This window comes from Silurus meridionalis, chromosome 9, assembly GCF_014805685.1.
Source record: "Silurus meridionalis isolate SWU-2019-XX chromosome 9, ASM1480568v1, whole genome shotgun sequence".
In the NCBI taxonomy this organism is placed as follows: Eukaryota; Metazoa; Chordata; class Actinopteri; order Siluriformes; family Siluridae; genus Silurus; species Silurus meridionalis.
In genome coordinates, this window is record NC_060892.1 from 2,316,379 (window position 1) to 2,335,219 (window position 18,841).

At 40.3% G+C, this 18,841-nt stretch overlaps 2 protein-coding genes across 2 annotated transcripts in view; one reads left to right on the forward strand and one right to left on the reverse strand.

Moving 5' to 3' along the window:
- Window positions 1-6,118, forward strand: part of mark1 (MAP/microtubule affinity-regulating kinase 1) — a 34,402-nt gene extending 28,284 nt beyond the window's left edge. Inside the window, exons 15-18 of the mRNA XM_046857115.1 lie at window positions 1,278-1,427; window positions 1,591-1,854; window positions 3,571-3,615; window positions 5,274-6,118. Coding sequence (XP_046713071.1) covers window positions 1,278-1,427; window positions 1,591-1,854; window positions 3,571-3,615; window positions 5,274-5,616 — 802 coding nt within the window. The 3' untranslated portion in view covers window positions 5,617-6,118. The remainder of the gene's footprint in view (window positions 1-1,277; window positions 1,428-1,590; window positions 1,855-3,570; window positions 3,616-5,273) is intronic.
- A 2,479-nt stretch (window positions 6,119-8,597) lies between these two features.
- On the reverse strand, window positions 8,598-17,843 carry zgc:172076. Its single transcript, XM_046857829.1, has 9 exons — window positions 17,251-17,843; window positions 15,896-15,942; window positions 14,449-14,647; window positions 11,017-11,177; window positions 10,359-10,491; window positions 10,128-10,284; window positions 9,849-9,972; window positions 9,099-9,288; window positions 8,598-8,916 (listed from the first exon to the last, which is right to left on the reverse strand). Exons 1-9 carry the CDS (start codon window positions 17,282-17,284, stop codon window positions 8,756-8,758), a joined length of 1,206 nt encoding a protein of 401 aa, XP_046713785.1. The 5' UTR covers window positions 17,285-17,843; the 3' UTR covers window positions 8,598-8,755.
- Window positions 17,844-18,841: the final 998 nt, after the last annotated feature.

The window sequence follows — 18,841 nt, forward strand, 5'->3', positions numbered from 1 at the left end:
TGCATCTAATTTAGGATAATAAATGTAGTGGAGGTGGACATTTTAAAGGCAGACTAACAGGTCTTTGAGGGTCAGAATTTAGCTGATAGACAGGTGTTCAAATACTTATTTGCAGCTGTATCATACAAATAAATAGTTTAAAAATCATATATTGTGATTTCTGGATTTTTTTTTAGATTATGTCTCTCACAGTGGACATGCACCTACGATGACAATTTCAGACCCCTCCATGATTTCTAATGGGAGAACTTGCAAAATAGCAGAGTGTTCAAATACTTATTTTCCTCACTGTATATAAGAATATAGACTTACATTTATTTTAGTTACACAGTTGAGCAATTGAGAGTTAAGTGCTGGGATTTGAACTCATGTCCACCCGATTGGAAAAATCCAACATCTTATTTCAACTTCAAAATAGAAGTGCTTCTTGTCGAACTATTTAAGACATTTTCTGATAAATTAGTACCTTTTTTCCTTAACATGTTTAATGAGTCCTACAATTCAGATATCCTTCCTCACTCCTTACTGCAGGCTATTATTTCTCTTATTACCAGGAATGATAGGAACGACAGGACCCTTCCCAGCGCAGTAGCTTTCCTCCCATCTGTCCAGTCTGTTCTAATGTGAAACCACTAGCTAAGGTTCTAGCAAGACGTTTAGAAACTGTACTTTTAATTGCTGGTCTCTGATGGTTCTCCCTCTATCCCTGATTGCTGAGGGTTAACTGTATTAAGATGAATGTACTCCCTAAATTTTTTATGTAAAAATGTATATTTATCACAGTTTCTTTGGAACCAAAAAAATCTCCCCGGATTTGAAAAGGCATATTTAAGAAGACAAAAACGATTGGGCCGTCTGGTTTTTTTAAATGTTTAAATATATATGTAGGCAGCGAATATACGCTCTACTATGTATTGGTTATTTAATCGGTTTTTGGTTATTAAATCACATAAATACTTAAAAACATTTACAAGATGTCTTCATGCCCTGTGTTGATTTTGGTTTCACTAATAATAAACATACATTTGCGTAAAGCATCAATATTTTATCTGTGTCGATTAGAGTATTGAAAAAAAAATGAAAAGGTATTAATTTAAGGTACATTTTGAACATTGCGAATTAATCACAAGTGAACTCATGACAATCGTGCGATTAATCGCGATTAAATATTGTTTGACAAAAAATTTATTGACAGCCCTAAAAATATATATATATATATATATATATATATATATATATATATATATATATATATATATGCTGCTTCTCTTCTTCAGTCTGACAGAGATGTCTGCATCTGGTAGTGGCTCCTCTGTGTCTCCTGGAGCCTCCTCAGCTCGGACACGTCATGTGAAGTCCATGTCTGCCTCAAGCCATCCCACCAAGTCCCCCTTACCCCCAATAGAGGACAATGCAGAGTATAAAGGGTGAGACCCATCACTCTAATTAGAGCTTGCAAAGTAAAGTAGATGTCTGTATTAGTATCAGGTGTATTTGATTTCCTGACTGCTGATTGGTGCTTGAGATTATCTATTGCTATCTCTCTCTCTCTCTCTCTCTCTCTCTCTCTCTCTCTCTCTCTCTCTTCAGTCCTACCTCTAGCTCCAGGGTACCTGCCGCATCTCCATCAACCCACAGCATCAGCAGTGTAACTCCGGACCGAACACGTTTCCCCCGGGGCACGTCAACCCGCAGCACCTTCCACGGAGCCCAGCTGAGAGAGCGGCGTAGCGCCACCTACAACGGACCGCCTGCTTCTCCTACGCTCTCGCACGACACAGGAGCGCTGGTTCACACCCGGAGAGGAACTTCAACCGGCATCATCAGTAAGATCACATCTAAGTTTGTGCGCAGGTGAGTCGGTCGTCCGTCTCCATCACACTCAGACTGAAGCTGTTGGCTCGGTGTTTGAACATATCTAGAGCTTCAAAATTAAAATCGTACGTGTACCAGCGCCCTGATATAGGATGTTCATCAACGAGCCAAAACTAATTTTAGAGAATAGCGCCTCCAGGTGGTCTGACAAAGAGGCGGAGGCTGAACGGAGTGAATCCATTAAAGTTGCAGAATCTTAAATGACCGATAGGTGGCAGTGTAAAGAGCTAAATAAATCAGCAGCGAATTAGAAGTAGTGGAACACTTTTCCAGGTAGGAAAAGTCTGTTTATTTATTTATTTATTAGTGTATTAATTAGTGTACGATTCTGTTTCTGATCAAATAATAAAAAAAGAATAAATATCATAAATATCATAAAAAACTCAATTCAACACTGGGTGACTTTCTGTAGCTTATTAGATTTGTATGATATATGGTCATTTATTATGCTTTATAAGATCATATATGAGATGTAAGAAACTCGATATTAAAATAAAATAACTAAAAGGATTGATTTTTTTTTTTTTTTAAACATAAAAATGACCAAAATAATTTTCATTCGAAAACGAACCGAAAAATAGCTGAAATTAAAAATCTTAAATACAAACTGCAATAAAATCTAGTTAGATAATAATGCAAATTGTATGTTTGTGTCACATTATTTACATATGAAATGAAATAGAAATGCAGTGATTAGTATTTGTGTTTAGACGTATTTCTGTAAAATCTGCATGAAGTCGTTAAATGCAATACATTTATTTATTTATTTATTTATTTATTTATTATTATTATTTATTTTTTTATGTAATCAGGTTTACATCATCCTGGCAAAAGTTTGTGGACACCTGAGCACAAGATGTGCTTGGTATGCTCTTGTTTTAAACTGTAGATAAAAGTTGGATTTGGAAGCATGACATTTCTCTTCACCTGAACGAGGAGACCCAAACCTGTTCCATCATGATACTGCTCTTGTGCACGAAGCGGAAGTGGAAGATCTTCTGTTGTAGAGCTCCAACCCTATTGAACAATGATGAATGTGAACTCTGACTGCACCCCAGGCCTCCTCACCTCAGCTACATCAGGTGTGGCTCCACAAAAATCTAGTGGAACATCTTCCCAGAACAGTGGTACTTATTGTAAGAGCAAAAGGAAGAACATACCAATCATCAGGTGTCCACAAACTTTTCTAAATATTATATATACCGCATGTAGAAACCGTGTTCGCTTATTCCTCTGTGCAGACGTGCACGATCGCTCCTTCTTTCAGGGCCTCGTGGAGGACGGAGTGGTGCTGATCCATGACTTTATTTTTCTTTAAAACTGATCCCTGAATCTGACGTGCATGTTCCATTCCTTCCCAAACACAGGTTTGGTGTGTGACTACAGAATTCTTCACTCCGTTCAACCCCAGAATCTTGACATCTCCACTAAATCTGGTAGAGCTTCATCTCAGAAAAGTGGAGATGTTCACATACCAATCTTATGGTCCACAAACACTAGTCCATGTAGAGTATTTCAGACGAACGTACTAACTGTAGATCTCGTAGACATACGCAGCGATCAGAAGAACGCGTATTTAATGGAAGCTCCAGTAGACGTCGCTCGCATTAACGGTGCATGAGATATTTGCTGCTGTGTGTTTGTGGGGGTTCAGCATTATTTTTCCTGTATCTCAATCTGAACTCTGTCTTTCAGGCTACCGAATGAAGGAGATACCAGATGCAGAGCAAACAGCTTGAGGTGAGACATCAGTGACGCCTTTGTAGAATTTTTTTTTTGTTTGCTTTGAGGTCTGGTTTAAATTTTTTAATACTGGTTTGGCCAAAAGGGGGCAGTGTTTCACCCATAAACCACTGTCTTGTCAACACAGGCTTTATCTGTGTTTGAGTGACATGAGCAGGTTGCCATTTTTGCATTATTGCCATGTTTCCACAGGTCCACATTCCCAGACATGCACTGCTTATATCTTGAATGAATACACTGTATGCTGTGTGATTCGCATCTATAATTATTAGGGTTTTTTTCCATCTCTCTTTTTCTATTTGTACTCTTTTTTATGGAAAATCCTTACACCTGGTGGCACTCAAATCATCTTTGTGTATCGAAAGCCTCCATTATACGTCTGCGTCTGTGTTAATTAATGTGCTGGCATTCGCATCGGTCTTCATCCATGCACTTATCATGAGCACGAGCGCTGAAAACGTTAGAAAAAAACGATAAACTGATGCAAAAATAACGGAGAGAAGAATCAGTTCAATATTATTCCCGGTGTTACATCACGGATACATTTGTGAGCATTTCCCAGCCATATGTGGTTCTTCCCAGGGTTCAAAACTGGAAAGTTTTCATGGGAAGTAATAGGAATAAACTGGGAATTTACCAAATTGCAGGTTAGTCTATCACAGGGAACATAAATGTAGTTGAGAAAATAAATCTTGCAGGAAATTTTGGTGAAAACAACCAGATTTAATGCGATTTCAGTTGAATTTCTACCTGCATGCAAAGTAACGTTTTTCACGTAAATTACATAAATATTGCAATAATTTACTATATAAAGCTTCCATGTGCAACAAAATTATATTAACAATTAAATCAAAGTCAAAAAGGTCATTCTTTTAAATGAAAAGTTTGCAGGCTTTTCATCTTATGACCAAACAGTTCCATACATTTCTAATTCATTACCATAAATTCCTGGGAAGTTTCAAAAACCTTCGCAAAAGTGTTTTTGGATGCTGGAGATTTCGACTTCAGACCCAAACCCGTTCAGCATAATGCTCCTGTGCACAAAACCCGCTCCATGAAGATACATGAGTTGCAGTGGAAGATCTCCTGCTCCGATCTCAACCCTAATGAACAATGATAAACGTGAACGTTGACTGCACCCCAGACCTCCTCACCTCCATCACTACCTGCCGTTACTCATCCTTGAGGCTGAATGAATCTCCATGAAATCTAGTAGAACATCTTCGGATCATCATATGGAGACTTGATGTGGAATGAGACGTTCAAAAAGTACAGGACCTTACAAAATATTCTTTATTAAATCCATAAAATCAAATCAGCAGCTTAATTAACATGCAGTGAGGTGAGGAGGCCTGGGGTGCAGTCAGCGTTCACATTCAATCATGTTTAACGAGGTCTAGAGTTCTATAGCAGGAGATCTTCCACTCCATCCTGTGTAAACCACCAGGGCACTCCTAATTCAATGGAAGAGAAAATATCATGCCACCACATCCACAGAGATCTGATAGAACCGTGTGCCTCCAACATTGTGGTAACCTTTTGCAGAAGAACCACATATGGTTGAAAAATTCAGGTATATCAAACAGCATTATTTCAGCCGAGCTTCTCTCTCAAATCGAATCTTAATATGACCACGGGTTTGTGTTCCTTCTCAGGAGCAGCTTAGGAGAACCTAAAGATGACGGGCGCGATTCCAAGCCTCGGTCCCTACGCTTCACGTGGAGCATGAAGACGACGTCTTCCATGGAGCCCGGAGACATGATGCGAGAAATCCGCAAGGTGCTGGACGCCAACAATTGTGACTACGAGCAGCGCGAGCGCTTCCTGCTGTTCTGCGTTCACGGCGACGCCCGTCAGGACAGCCTCGTCCAATGGGAGATGGAAGTATGCAAGCTGCCCCGCCTGTCTCTCAACGGCGTCCGCTTCAAGCGCATCTCGGGCACCTCCATCGCCTTCAAGAACATCGCATCCAAAATCGCCAACGAGCTGAAGCTGTGATGGGGGTCGGGGTCGGGGGAGCGATAACGCCAAAAACTGCACCACGGAATCTCGCTGCGTCGATGTCTACAGTGCGTTTCTGGATCGTTTGGGCACCATTTTGAGTTTACTGCTTTCTGAGGCTACTGATGTATGGGTTTGGCCAGTCGAGATATATATATATAATATATATATATATAAAGATAAGAGCATCCTTGGTATCCCCAGTTCCCTACTTTCCTCCCACATATACACAAGGTTAGCGCATAAACATCTTTGCAATAATAACGAAACCCGTGTGAGGGTCAGCAGGTCGGTGTTCCTTTACAGAACCACCTTTGTAGGCGAAAGCAGAGACTTTTAATGCTACTTTTTCCACATGTACAGTTAAGATACCGAACGTTTTGTTGAATTGTTCATAGACTTGTATAATACAAGACTCTTTCAGCCTACGTATCCGAAGGTGTTGTAAAGTATTGAGTTCTGCACAAAAAAATGTTTAGACGGTTATGTTTAGCTTTTACTTTCCTTGTATTATTATTTGTTTCCCTCTACCATGACATTTTATTAATTTATATATGCATACATATATATATATATATATATATATATATATATATATATATATATATATATATATATATATATATATATATATATATATATATGTATATGTATGTGTGTGTACAAACGTTTTTTTTTCAGCATCCCATTCCACATTTGGTCCCCATTTGCTCTTCACTCACTAAGAAGATGTTCCACTGGATCTTTGTGGAGATTCATTCATTGGCCAGGGTGTTAGCAAAGCCAGGTTCTGATGTAGGTGAGATAGAGGAGGCCTGGGGTGCAGTCAGAGCTCTCTAGCAGGAGATCTTCCACACACTTGCTTTACACCCATGGAAAGCAGATCTTCATGGAGCTGGGGCACTTTGTGCACATTGTCACGCTAGAACAGGTTTGGATCTCCTCGTTCAAAGCGTGGTGGAAAAACTTCTAAAATGATCTAATTGTGTGCCTCCAATTTTGCAAGATGCCACGTCTCGCTGGAGAAATCAGGCGTCCCAAAACTTTTATCCGTATATTATGTTTCTTCGTTTTTTTTTTTCTCTCTCCACAGTAGCGTTAAATGACAGTGTTTCGTACACCAGGCCGTGCACATTTCCCAAAGGCAACGTTTTAGCCTGCAGACTTTTTTTTTTCTTCTATCCGTCTGGCCTACGTCTCCAAGTCGTGCAAGTTTGACCCTCCATCCGACGTATGCTGTAAAAGGGATCGAGCTTTTGGTTTGATGGAGGAGAACGCTGTAGATGTAGCAGATGTAGCCTGGAATAGGATTTTTTTCGTTTAGACCAGATTGTCTTTCTTTCGAGTTTTCCTTGATTTCGTCTCGTTCTCCCGGGAAGATCTTGCGTTTATTTATTTTTACGGTTCCTACACCATCTTCACCACCACGCTGTCCTCCTCGTGTGGAAACGAAGTACGTGTGACTTTTCCGTTTCCTTTTGTAATTAGTGATGATGGAGACGATGGTGGTGGTGATGATGTTCCTGTGTACTGAAGTAACGAGGGTTAAACGTGCAATGCTTTTTGTTGTATTACTGTAATCCTGACGCCCCGTTGCTCCGCGACTGCACACGTTTCAAGAGGATGTTTGTTTCCGTTCGCTTATTTAAAAAAAGAAAAAAAAAAGGTTTTAAAGGATCTTTCGTAGGTTTTAAGCTGTGATCTGGTTACGCCGTTCCTCGAGGAGCGTCGCGTTTCCTGTCGTGACGGTACGTTTACTGAACAGATGCTTGATTATGCTGCCTTAGCGAACGGAGCTGCTTGAAGGTGTTGTTTGGACAAACGACTGAAGATTTACTTAAAATGCAACTAGCGCCCAACCACCCCACACCCTCCACTTTCCTCCTACCCCTCTCACAACCCCACCATACCCCCACCCCACCCCTCCTCTCCCAGTCATTACACTACTACTGCCCCCGGACTCCTCCCACAGTAAAGTACTGTACATTCCTCAAGGTCTCATAGGTCATAAAGGTTCAGTCTCACTGGTGCACATTAAAGCTTACTTGAAATGAAATTCTGAGCCAAAATGTCTTTTTTTTATTGTATTGATTACAATTCAGTAATTTTTCTGCTTTTCAGAATGAATTTGCTGAAATACACTATTTGTGTGTCACTGCGTACAAAGCCCTGTATTATCATACACTACATGAACAAATGTTTGTGGACACCTGACTATAAGATTATCCTCTTTCTGAACTTCCCATTCCACATCTGGTCACCGTTTGCTCTTCTAATAACTTTCACTCATCTGGGAAGATGTTCCACTAGATTCTGCCACAAGGGTGTTAAGGGTTTAAAGTCAGGTACTGATGTAGGGTGAGAAAGTGAGGAGGTCCGGGGTGCAGTCAGCGTTCACGTTCATCCTGTTTAATAGGTTTCGAGCTCTATAGCAGGAGATCTTCCACTTCAGCTCATGTAAAGCATATCTTTATGGAGGTGGATTGGTGCACAGGGTCTCCTAGTTCAAGTGAAAGAAATATTTCGTAGTATCAGTCAGTATTTTAAAGAAATTGCAAAACTTAGACCGATCATGTTACATTATAACATTATGAGCAGTGAAGTGAAGAACAGTGATGATCTCTTCATCATGGCATCTGTTAGTGGGTGGATTTATTTGTTAGTCAAGTGAACATTTTGTCCTTGAATCGTAACGTTTAGACAAATGGGTCAGAGCTTTTCCAAAACTGCAGCTCTTGTGGGATGTTCCTGATCTCCAGTGGTCAGTGTCTATCAAAAGTGCTCCAAGGAAGGAACAGTGGTGAACCGGCGACAGGGTCACGAGTGGCCGAAGCTCATTGATGCACGTGAGGAGCGAAGGCTGGTACGTACAAACGAGCTCCTGTAGCTCAAACTGCTGAAGTTCATGACGTTGATGCTCGATGGGTCACGACTGTTTTAGCAGCAAAAGGGGACCAACACAATATTAGGCTGGTGGTCATAATGTTATGGCTGATCAGTGTACAGTGGAACAGTTCAACTTCACACTACATAAAAAATTGAATAAATCAATAAAGTTCTACACAGAATAAAGATTTAAGTGATTTAACTACGCAGAGCTTTGCGTATACAATGCACAATGCATCTCTGTTAAACTCTACTTCTGCGCCGGCACCAGGTCGTCGATCCCCGCGTTATCCTCCAGTCTCTTCTCGATCCGGATGAGAAGTTTAACCCCGTCCACCACCAGTTGCATAAACTCCACTTCAGTGAGTCCAATGGTTTGCTGATTGCTTATTTTGTACAGCCCATGTGAGTCTGAGAGACCAAGAACATACAAGGAGTTAAGTGTAGTCCTAACAAACAAGTTACATTCACCAACACTTCATGGATGAACATTTACACCTGTCTAGAACATATTGTTCTTCAGCACCATGGTTAGCGGTGTCTGGTTAATTGCATATGTTGGTGTTCCTAATAACGTAAATTTATGTACATACTGGACGCCTCCATGCGCAGTCGCAGTCTGTCCAGGATGTTTTCCAAGTGTTTGTTTTTAGGCAGGTGTCTCAGCCTGATGGTAACCGTGGCCTTCAGACCGGTGCCCACCTCTGCCGGGGAGCTCACCACCCAGCCCAAGTGAGGTTTCCAGATAAACGAGTGTCTTAGTTTATTATAAATGGCCTCCAACTAGAAGAAAACAAACAGTCTTTCACCCAAAAATGTGTGGCCACCTGATTAGATTTGCTAGATTTTTGCTCACATTCAGACACAAGGGTGTTAGTAAAGTCAGGTACTGGTGTTGGTGAGGTGAGGAGGTCTGGTGTGCAGTCAGTGTTCACATTCATCCTGTTTAATAGTGTTGGAGCTTTTTCAACAGGAGATCTTTCACCAAATCCAGCCAATGTAAAGTGTATCTTCACGGACCTGGCTTGCTGGAACAGGTTCGGGTCTCCTAGTTCGAAGGGAGAATTCAATGCTACAACATCCAACGACAATTGTGTGACTTCAACTTTGTGGGGACAGTTTGGTGGGGACAGTTTGGTAAAATAGCTTTAAGCATTTATGTTTATGGCATTTGTCCAGATACAACTGAGGGGTTAAGGGCCTTGCTCATGGGCACAATGATGGCAGCTTAGTGATGGGATTTGAACTTACGCCCCTTCTGATCAGAAGTCAAGCAGAAGTCTTAACCACTGAGTTACCCCTTCCCCCACGTAGCTTAGTGGTTGAGATGTCGGAAGTCTCACCTTTACTAGATTGATGCATATAGATGCAAAGGCTTCCTGAAGATCAGCGTCGGTTCTGGAAGACACCAGTTTCAGATGGTCCTCCATGTTTAGCCAAACTGCCAGGCTCCCGTTCTCACTCAACCTGTAAGATGGTAAGTAACACACATACATTCAGATGAGCAAAACTATGATGTCAGTGTTATACTTAGAGACCGTGTAGGACATTCATGACCCCTATCATTTCTGTTACAGTGCTGGTATAAACTTAATTGTATGGTATCATGGTGGGAGTTTTACCACAAGGCCCGTGCATCAGGCCAATCACGTGCCACGCCGGTCTTCATTAACATAATGGGCGGGGCATCCAGAACGAGCCCTTTATCTTCCGTCTCCTGGTTGAGGTCTTCCATGGAGTAAAGTTTGCCTGGGAGTTCTTCACCAAGTTGGTCCAGAGCTGGAAAAGCAATCATTGTGGTTCGTCATACACGGATCGGACTCGTTTAACACTCCACAGTTGGATTTCAGTACCTTTTTTGCCGAGTGTAAGGAGCTGTCTTCGCTCCCCTCGGCTGCAGTGTGTGGGGAAGCAAAAGTCCTCAATGCAGCGAGATACGCTCACCTCACAGCTCACAGCATACTCCTGGTCGAAGTCATCACCTCCCTAAACACACACACACTCACTCATAGGGCCTACAATTGCACACTAATGATACACTATATGGGCAAAGGTTTGTGGACATCTGATCATAAGATTGGTATGTACTCTTTGGTCCCCATTTTTTTTAATAATAAGCTCCACTCTTCTGGGAAGATGTTCAACTGGATTTTTTTTGGAGATTCATTCATCTACAAGTATGTCATTAAAATAAGGTACTGGTGTAGGTGAGTTGAGGGTGAGGAGGACTGGGTGCAGTCAGCATTCACATTCATCATGTTCAATAGGGTTGGAGATCTTCCACTCCAGCTCATCTAAAGCATATTTTCCTGGAGCTGATTTTGTGCACAAGGGTGTTGTCATGCTGGAGCAGGTTAGTGGCTACTAATTGAAGCGAAGGGGCAAAATTGACATCCTATAAAATGATGTGCGTCCAAAATTGTGGTAACAGTTTGCTGAAAACGTCTGTAGTTCATGCAGTATAGAATTAGTTGTGTACTATTAATTGTGTAACTAATAACTAACACTCACCTTGAGGTTGTCATAATTGAAGTCGCTCTTATGCATAACATGACCGAGCACCTTGTAGCCGTGGTACGCTTCAATGACTCGTTCAAAAAAGTCACAGAAGAGAATGTAGGACTGAGCGTCTCCGGCTAAACAGCCTGCACTCAGGGGCCCCGTTCTGGTTCCTGTATCACAGACAGAAATCGGCACATGTAGACACATTTGTTTAAGAAACGCTCTCGTAGGCCATTTTTCTTATGTAGTAGTTTGTTTTTGCTTTCTCTTGTGCTGAGGTTATAATGTTCTCAACACACAGAGACAGATGTTCCTTCTTCTGGGAATTCTTTTAAATACCTTGGTAGCTCAAATGACGTGCTCAGACCCTTACAGTCACTACCTACTGCATAAATATATACAAGTAAGATATTGCAGTCTATCTCATTGACTTGTGTCAAATGAAAAGGGAAAATGCATTAGGAAAATGTTCATCTATTTCAATTCAGCTTGCCATCGAGTCTACAGAGCACTTAAATTGTTCCAGAAAGCTGAACACAATTCTGTATTGGCTAATCGATCAATTTTAGTTTGATCTTTCAGATCGTTTTCTGATTTGCAATATATATGGACAATATACGGACACCTTTTTGGACATCCCATTCCACATTTTGTCTTCATTTACTCATAATAAGCTCCACTGTTCGAGGAAGATGTTCCCTGAGATTTTGGAATGTGCTTGTGGACATTCATTCAGACACAAGGGTGTTAGTAAAGTCATGTACTGATGTAGTCAGCGTTCCAATTCATTGTTCAATAGACTTGAGGTCCAGCCCATTTAAAGCATTTATTTCAGGGAGCTGGCTTTGTGCACGGTGGCATTGTCATTGGTTTGAAAGAGACAGATGTAGAGGACAGAGGGGTATGGAGACAGATGATCCACTGTGGAGACCACTAATGGGAGCAGCCAAAAGAAGAAGAAGAAGAATGTATATTGTGCTGTGAGCATAAATTAAGCAGAGACCAACATGGCCCAAAATGCCATTCCAACCTCCTGAGGCATGTCACTGTCATAACAATGACGTTTCAAATAACGTTTCAAAGCCAACATCAGATTGGTATCAGGTATCAGATGAGCTTTTATTCTGCTATCAGATTTAAAAAAAAAAGGTTTTGGTTTATCTATAAACTGAAAGTTTGGATTACAAAATAAATACCATATGTAGAAATCCGATAAGAGCTGTGGAATGCCTTGATTAGGGTCTAGCAGTTTTTACTTTGACTTATTTTTTTCTTCTTTTTCATTGGAATTGTTGGTAGAGGAACATGTTGAGCTCAAGTTTCCACTCAGCATCCTTCAAGGGTTGAGTTTAATTCCACTACACAAAGCAGAACTTCTGCAGAAAGATCAGATATTAATCACTCAAAGACCACCAGAAACGATTACGCTTCTAAGAATACGCAGTAAAATCTGTCTGCAGAGGGAAACTCAGTTTGGAACATGTTTCTTAAAAAACATCCTGGTAGGTATGAGCGTTGTGATGTGAACTGTAAACGTGCTGAGCTGGCTATGACTCATCCTTCCTCCACACCGCGAGCGTCTTTTCATCTTCCACACAATGGCAAGAGTGATTTTTCCGACGCCTGACGTACATAACGTTTATAAAGTGTAAATGACCAGAAGTGTGGTTTTGCACCAGCATGCACTGATATGCAAAGAACGTGTGAGGAATAAAAGCATGATGGGGCTGTTCTTGTGAAATAATCAGCCATGGGTGTGCTTCCTGTTCAAAAATGAATGATGTTCTTTATCTATTCTTGAAGCGAAGGCTGGTCAAAACCACCCAACGCATCAGTGGCAGCCAACTACCAGTCAATGAGCAGCTTCACCACAGCAGATGTGTGCAGAGCTCACAACATCATCAAGGACTCCTCACATCCCAGTCTCAAAATATTTAACTTCCTTCCATCAGGGAGGCGATACAGGAACATACGCACCAAAACCAACAGGTTCAGGACCAGCTTTTTTCCCCATTTCCCCTCACTATCAAACTAGTGAACTCCACACTACAAAACTCTTACAGCTCACTGATACATTTCTGATTCTACTACAGTAATCATCATGCAGTTCTGGACAATTATTTATCCAGTCCTTCTATTCAATTATCCTGTATATAATTCATAATAATTACAATTTCGGACTATAAGCCGCTACTTTTTTCCCACGTTTTGAACCCTGCGGCTTAAACAATGAAGCGGCTAATTTATGGATTTTTCCTGGGTTTTTCCCGGTTTCACAAACTTTAAGCCAAAAAACTGAACCCCATAACATTAGACCAAGAAATTTCCGTGTTCTGTGTTCTGAGCTGCACGACATCGGGAGAAAAAACTTCCATCGATGGTGATTTTTAAACGCACAACGATACCAAAAGATAAACTCCCGAGAGAAATAGTTGTGAAAGGAAGGAGGAAGACAGTGAACAATGACTTTCTTGGTAGGCTACTGTTTAGATACAAGCCATTTTAATGTGTTGAGTCTGGGTGAAGGGAGAGCTCGCTAACTCCAGTTGTAACAGAAATCATATAAGCACAGACATGTTTCAAAAACTCATGCTTTTTATTTTTCTTGGCAACAGCGTTATGGGTTAGTGAAAGAAACTTAGAAATGAGCATCAGAAAATAATAAGGACATATTCCTCGGTCTTGCACACATGCAGTAATAGCAGAAAAATGCGGCGGAGGCTATTCCCAAAATACCACTATGCTCTTAAAGGAGCCACAACATATTCCACCCGTTACACCATGTAATAGACACTGTCTTTCATTAAAGCCTGTGTAAAGTTCATTAGTTTCAATGTAGACATAGACAGTGTAGCTTATAGACAGGTGCGGCTTATTTATGTTAAAAATAAAAATATTTGTAAAATTCAGTGGGTGCGGCTTATATATGGGTGCGCTTTATAGTCCCGAAATTACGGTATATAACAGATTATCCTCATATCTATATATCATCTGTATGCACACTGTATAACTTTTGTACAGTTGTATATACGTTGTACATTTATCATATAGTACATTTTTACTACCAACATTCTCAACACATTACACACATCCTGCACTAAAGTAACAACAATTATCAATATCTATGTTTATATTATTTCGATGTACCTGCTCAACGGTTTCCGCATCTATCTATCTATCTATCTATCTATCTATCTATCTATCTATCTATCTATCTATCTATCTATCTAACTTACTGTATATAGATTATATCATTTTCTTTAAATGTATAATTTTTTATTGATATATAACACCACATTTCAAAATCCCTTCCTTCACGCTTAGATCGTCTTAAATGTCCTCTGAAAGAATGTAGAAACCAGTTTAAAGTTACAGAAGGATCTACTGCCATAACCACAATTATAGAAATCGAATCGAAATCTGATCATAAGACCGTCTCACCTCGGTCCTCCAGGCCCGGCTGAATGATGTCATCAAAGATGACTCCACCCTCAGTGGCCCGGTTGAACTGGCGTGTGTACATGTGTAGATCCAGCACACGGGCCATGCAGGTGTAGTTTCCATCCAGACTTGGAAACTCTTCTTTGGGACAACGCCTCTTCAGTTTCAGCTTGCTCATGGGGTCCGGGGGGATTAGGCTCTGAAAACGGTTTGGTAAAGACCGAAAGGTTTACGATCATCATTTTGCCTGCTGAGTCTGTGTGATGAACAAATACTTTAACTACTGGTATAATGCAGTATTACTACTTTATATACTGCAGTATTGTAGGAGGTACTGACTGTAAAGCATGTTTGGGTTACAGGTAGAGATGATAATCCACTTAGTCAAAATTGTATTATTTATATATAATTATTAGTACTAACACGATATTTTTATTATTTAGAAAGTGACCAAAAATTTGTGATCAATATTTGATCTGTAGATCGATTTCTCCTCGCTAAACCGTTTCTTGAGCGCGTTCTCCTGAGAGTCACATAGAATACAGATTAACATGGCAGAGGTAGAGCTGTAACTTCCTGCAATTAAAACAGAAAAATAACGTCTGGTTTTATTTCTTTTCCTTTTTTTGCACTACAAATCCTATTTTTTCCATCGCATCGCATCGAATCGTATTGTGTCGAATCGAATCGAAATCGGATCTTACTGGATCGTAATGGGGTGAATCGTATCACATTGTACGAGTAGCTGCTTCATATGTATCGTATCATTGCCTATCTAGTCAGGTCAAGTTTATTTCTATTGCGCTTTACACAACAGACATTGTCTCAAAGCAGCTTTACAGAAATCAACAGTTAAGGTGAATGATGTGTATTTATCCCTGATGAGCAGCCGTGGTGACTGGTGAAGTAAAAACTTCCTTAGATGTTATAAGGAAGAAACCTTGAGAGAAACCGGACTCAAAAGGGGAACCTCATCCTCATTTGGGTGACATCAAGAGTTTGATCATAAATCTTTCAACAATACAGAACACTGGAGAGTGAGAACTAACATGAGCACTGGAGTATAAGATTATAAGTAATGATCTTTCTACAGTCTTATACAGTCTATATGGTTATAATGGCCTATGTGAATTGCATCGGCCTCAGTTATTTAGATGCACATCCCTAATATATCTGTATAGTAGATAATAAATATAGATAGAGCATTGCGCAGAGAGAAATGAGGTGACCATACAGAGATCATGTAGTAATTATAAGTGGCAGATATCAATAGTAAACAGCATTAATATTGTACAGTACAGTGTTTCCTTTCAATCACGCTGACTAGAACAATGGTGCTGCTTGGCACTGCTCTCGTTTTTATTCCTGTGTAGACCAACCACAGTGTGGGACTTTCCTCTTGTTTTGCAATGTAAAGTGCTGGTGTATTTTCAGTGAAGGGGAATACCTCGAGCACAGGCTTGTACTTTGTCTCCAAAGGGTACTCCATGGGGGCTGAAAGAGATGATTGATGTTAAAGCTGTGGTGCATGAACACAATGGAGTCCTTACATTTTTTTTTAGGAGTTATAGCTTTCTAATGCATGATTCAAAACAGAGAGCAACTGGAGAAAAGAAACTAGAGTTGTGTACAGATTAGGCACAGGTTCTTTGCAAAGTCTGCAGAATATACACATGGCCAGCCACTTTTTTTTTCTTCTTCTTTTTGGTTTCCTGTTTTGTTTTGGGGACTTTTTTACCCTCAGTCTTGTTTTCAGTAAGTGAAAGGAACTCGAAAAAGGGTTAAAGGGTCAGAAGATTTTACATTTCAAGGCTTTAGTAGTGCTTTTCTGTTATCCTGAGGCAAGATGACGCACACTCATTAATTTGGATGGATTTGGGAAGATAAAAGCGTCCAGGGATTACTGTCTAATAAATTCTGAATTCAGATTTTATTATGGACTTCTTGCCCTATCTTCTGAGAATCAGACTGGTTGAAATGCTTCTTCTCTGCACCCATTTAGTCTTTTCAGCTCACCTTGTTACAGGAAGTTGGAACCAAAAAATTGTCTATGGATGCAGTGGAACTTTGGATACCCAAACCTGTTTCCGCATGACGAGCCAGCTCCAAGAAGATAAACTTTACATGGGTTGGAGTGGAAGATCTCCTGGTCTAAAGCTCTGACCTCAACCCTATTAAACAGGATGAATATGAACACTGACTGAACCCCAGGCCTCCTCACATCACCTACATCAGGACCTGACTTTACTAACCCATAAATCTCCACAAAACCTAATAGAACATCTTCACAAAAGAGTGGAGCTTATTATAAGAGCGAATGGAGACAATGTGGAATGAGATGTTTCAAAAAGAAGGACATACCAATCTTATGCTCAGGGGTGCACACACTTTTATAAATAGATATTATATAATAAATAACTAGTAACGTGTTTTAAAAAATACAATCTGATCCATTTGGTTTTTAGTTTCCATCCTTGTGGTCTCCACAAAATCTAGTGGAACATCTCCCCAGAAGAATGGAGCTTATTACAAGAGTGAATGGGGACTAAATTATGTTTAAGATCAGGTGTCCATCAGGTACTGAAATGTTTATAACAACTGATCAAAAAAACGGAATGGCTCCAAATAAATACAGAGTGTAGCTGCAATTAAGATCCTTCACCCATCATGGACATGAATGTTCTCACATGACAGCTTTTATAAGTAAGGCACAATACTGTAGACACAAAACGCATACAGAAAACACACACACGGCTACACGTAGCTTTGATTCCCATGCGGAATGAAGCTTTAAAGACTTACGCTTGATCAACCATTCTTTCTTTCTTTTCCACATCCTTTCCTTAGGAGTGCAGCGTAGATGAACAGGAATGGATCACAAGCACTGGGTCATGACAACTGGCCTTAAAACCGAACAAAAGAGCTATGAATAGCCACGAGGTCTCATCATCCCCGTGCTTACTGTCCTCAAACCCCTGAGACCCGAGCATGCTGGTGTCATGTTGCTCGGTCAAAACAGAAGCCTATTTTTGACAACTGTGTCACATTGTATTTTTGAACCTCAGGGATACACACTCTCATCCTTCTGGAACTCCTGTCTCCTGTTTGGATGTTGTTAATTACGACGTTGAAACATTTGCAGTGACTCTTACGCATATCTCAGAACGAACAAATATGGCAGACAGGAAATCTGTACTGTTTTTGGTCTGGCTGCATTGCATTCGAGACGCTAAAATATTCATAGCATCGCTAATTAGTCACAAGTGGAACCGTTGAGTCATCTCACAGGTGGGTTTGTGTGTGTGTGTGTGTGTGTGTGTGTGTGTGTGTGTGTGTGTGTGTGTGTGTGCGTTATTTTTCTAGTGCTGTGGTTTCACAATACTATAGATCTAAGAAGCTATTTATTACCATCGCCTGTTTCACCCTGATAAAAAAAAAAATGCACCAGATCTTTAGTTTTAGATAATCGCATAATCGAGCATGTCAGTTACGCATAAACACAAAGACTTTTAGAAATTGTTTGGCTGCAACGTCTCAGCTGATCTGCAGTTTATTTTTTTATTTTTTGGCAAATTCACATAGAAAAAAATATAATTTAATCTATTGAAGAAAATAACTTAGTCTACTCTGAAATCCACAGGGACCCTTCAGGAGAATGTAAAAAACATTAAATATAAATCATAAAAATAAGTCACACACACACACACACACACACACACACACACACACACACACACACAAATCAATCGTTCCATTCAGATACTCAAATCTCTCTTTTTTTTGCATTTGGGGAATGTGCAATTATCCATTTGCATGTTCGGCAAAAAAAAAAAAGAAAAAAGCACCTGAAAGCCCAGTGTAAAATATGGGGGTGGCTTGTGTAAAGATTTCAGAAGTCCTTGAGACATAGAATGAGAAAAGAAAGCATGGTTGGCTTTGCCAGGATGTCAAAGCAATGACAACAAAACAAAAATCATATCAGCAAATCTCTGCATTCGAAAACTATTAGAAACCTTATCTGGATCGTAGATGACACGTGCAAGAACCAAAACGTGAAATGCAGCACATGATGGCGTGATCTGCATCCGCACCAATCTTGTTACAGGGGGAAAAAAAGCTCTCAGATACAGGGATGATCATTTTGGAACTAGAAGTTGGCAACGCCGGTGGTGTTTTAATGTCCCATACACAAAAGAATATTGAAGCTGTTCGAGTTTGACAACACGCATCACCGCGGTGTTTAGCTGTTTCGTTGAAATGAAGCAACCGTGTTGTATTTAAGGGTGTACGAAAATATCGGTACACTTGGTACATCACGATACTTTGTTGGGCGATACTGTAAAAAAATCAACATGATTCCTGGCAGTTGCTTTGTTTTGAGTTTATATTCCAG

Coding starts and splice junctions, on each gene's coding strand:
- zgc:172076 (XM_046857829.1), bottom strand. CDS start 17,284: ATGTGGAAAAGAAAGAAAGAATGGTTGATCAAGC. Junction 10,285..10,358: donor CCTTACACTCGGCAAAAAAG/GTACTGAAATCC, acceptor TTGCTTTTCCAG/CTCTGGACCAACTTGGTGAA. Junction 9,973..10,127: donor CCTGATGCACGGGCCTTGTG/GTAAAACTCCCA, acceptor ACCATCTTACAG/GTTGAGTGAGAACGGGAGCC.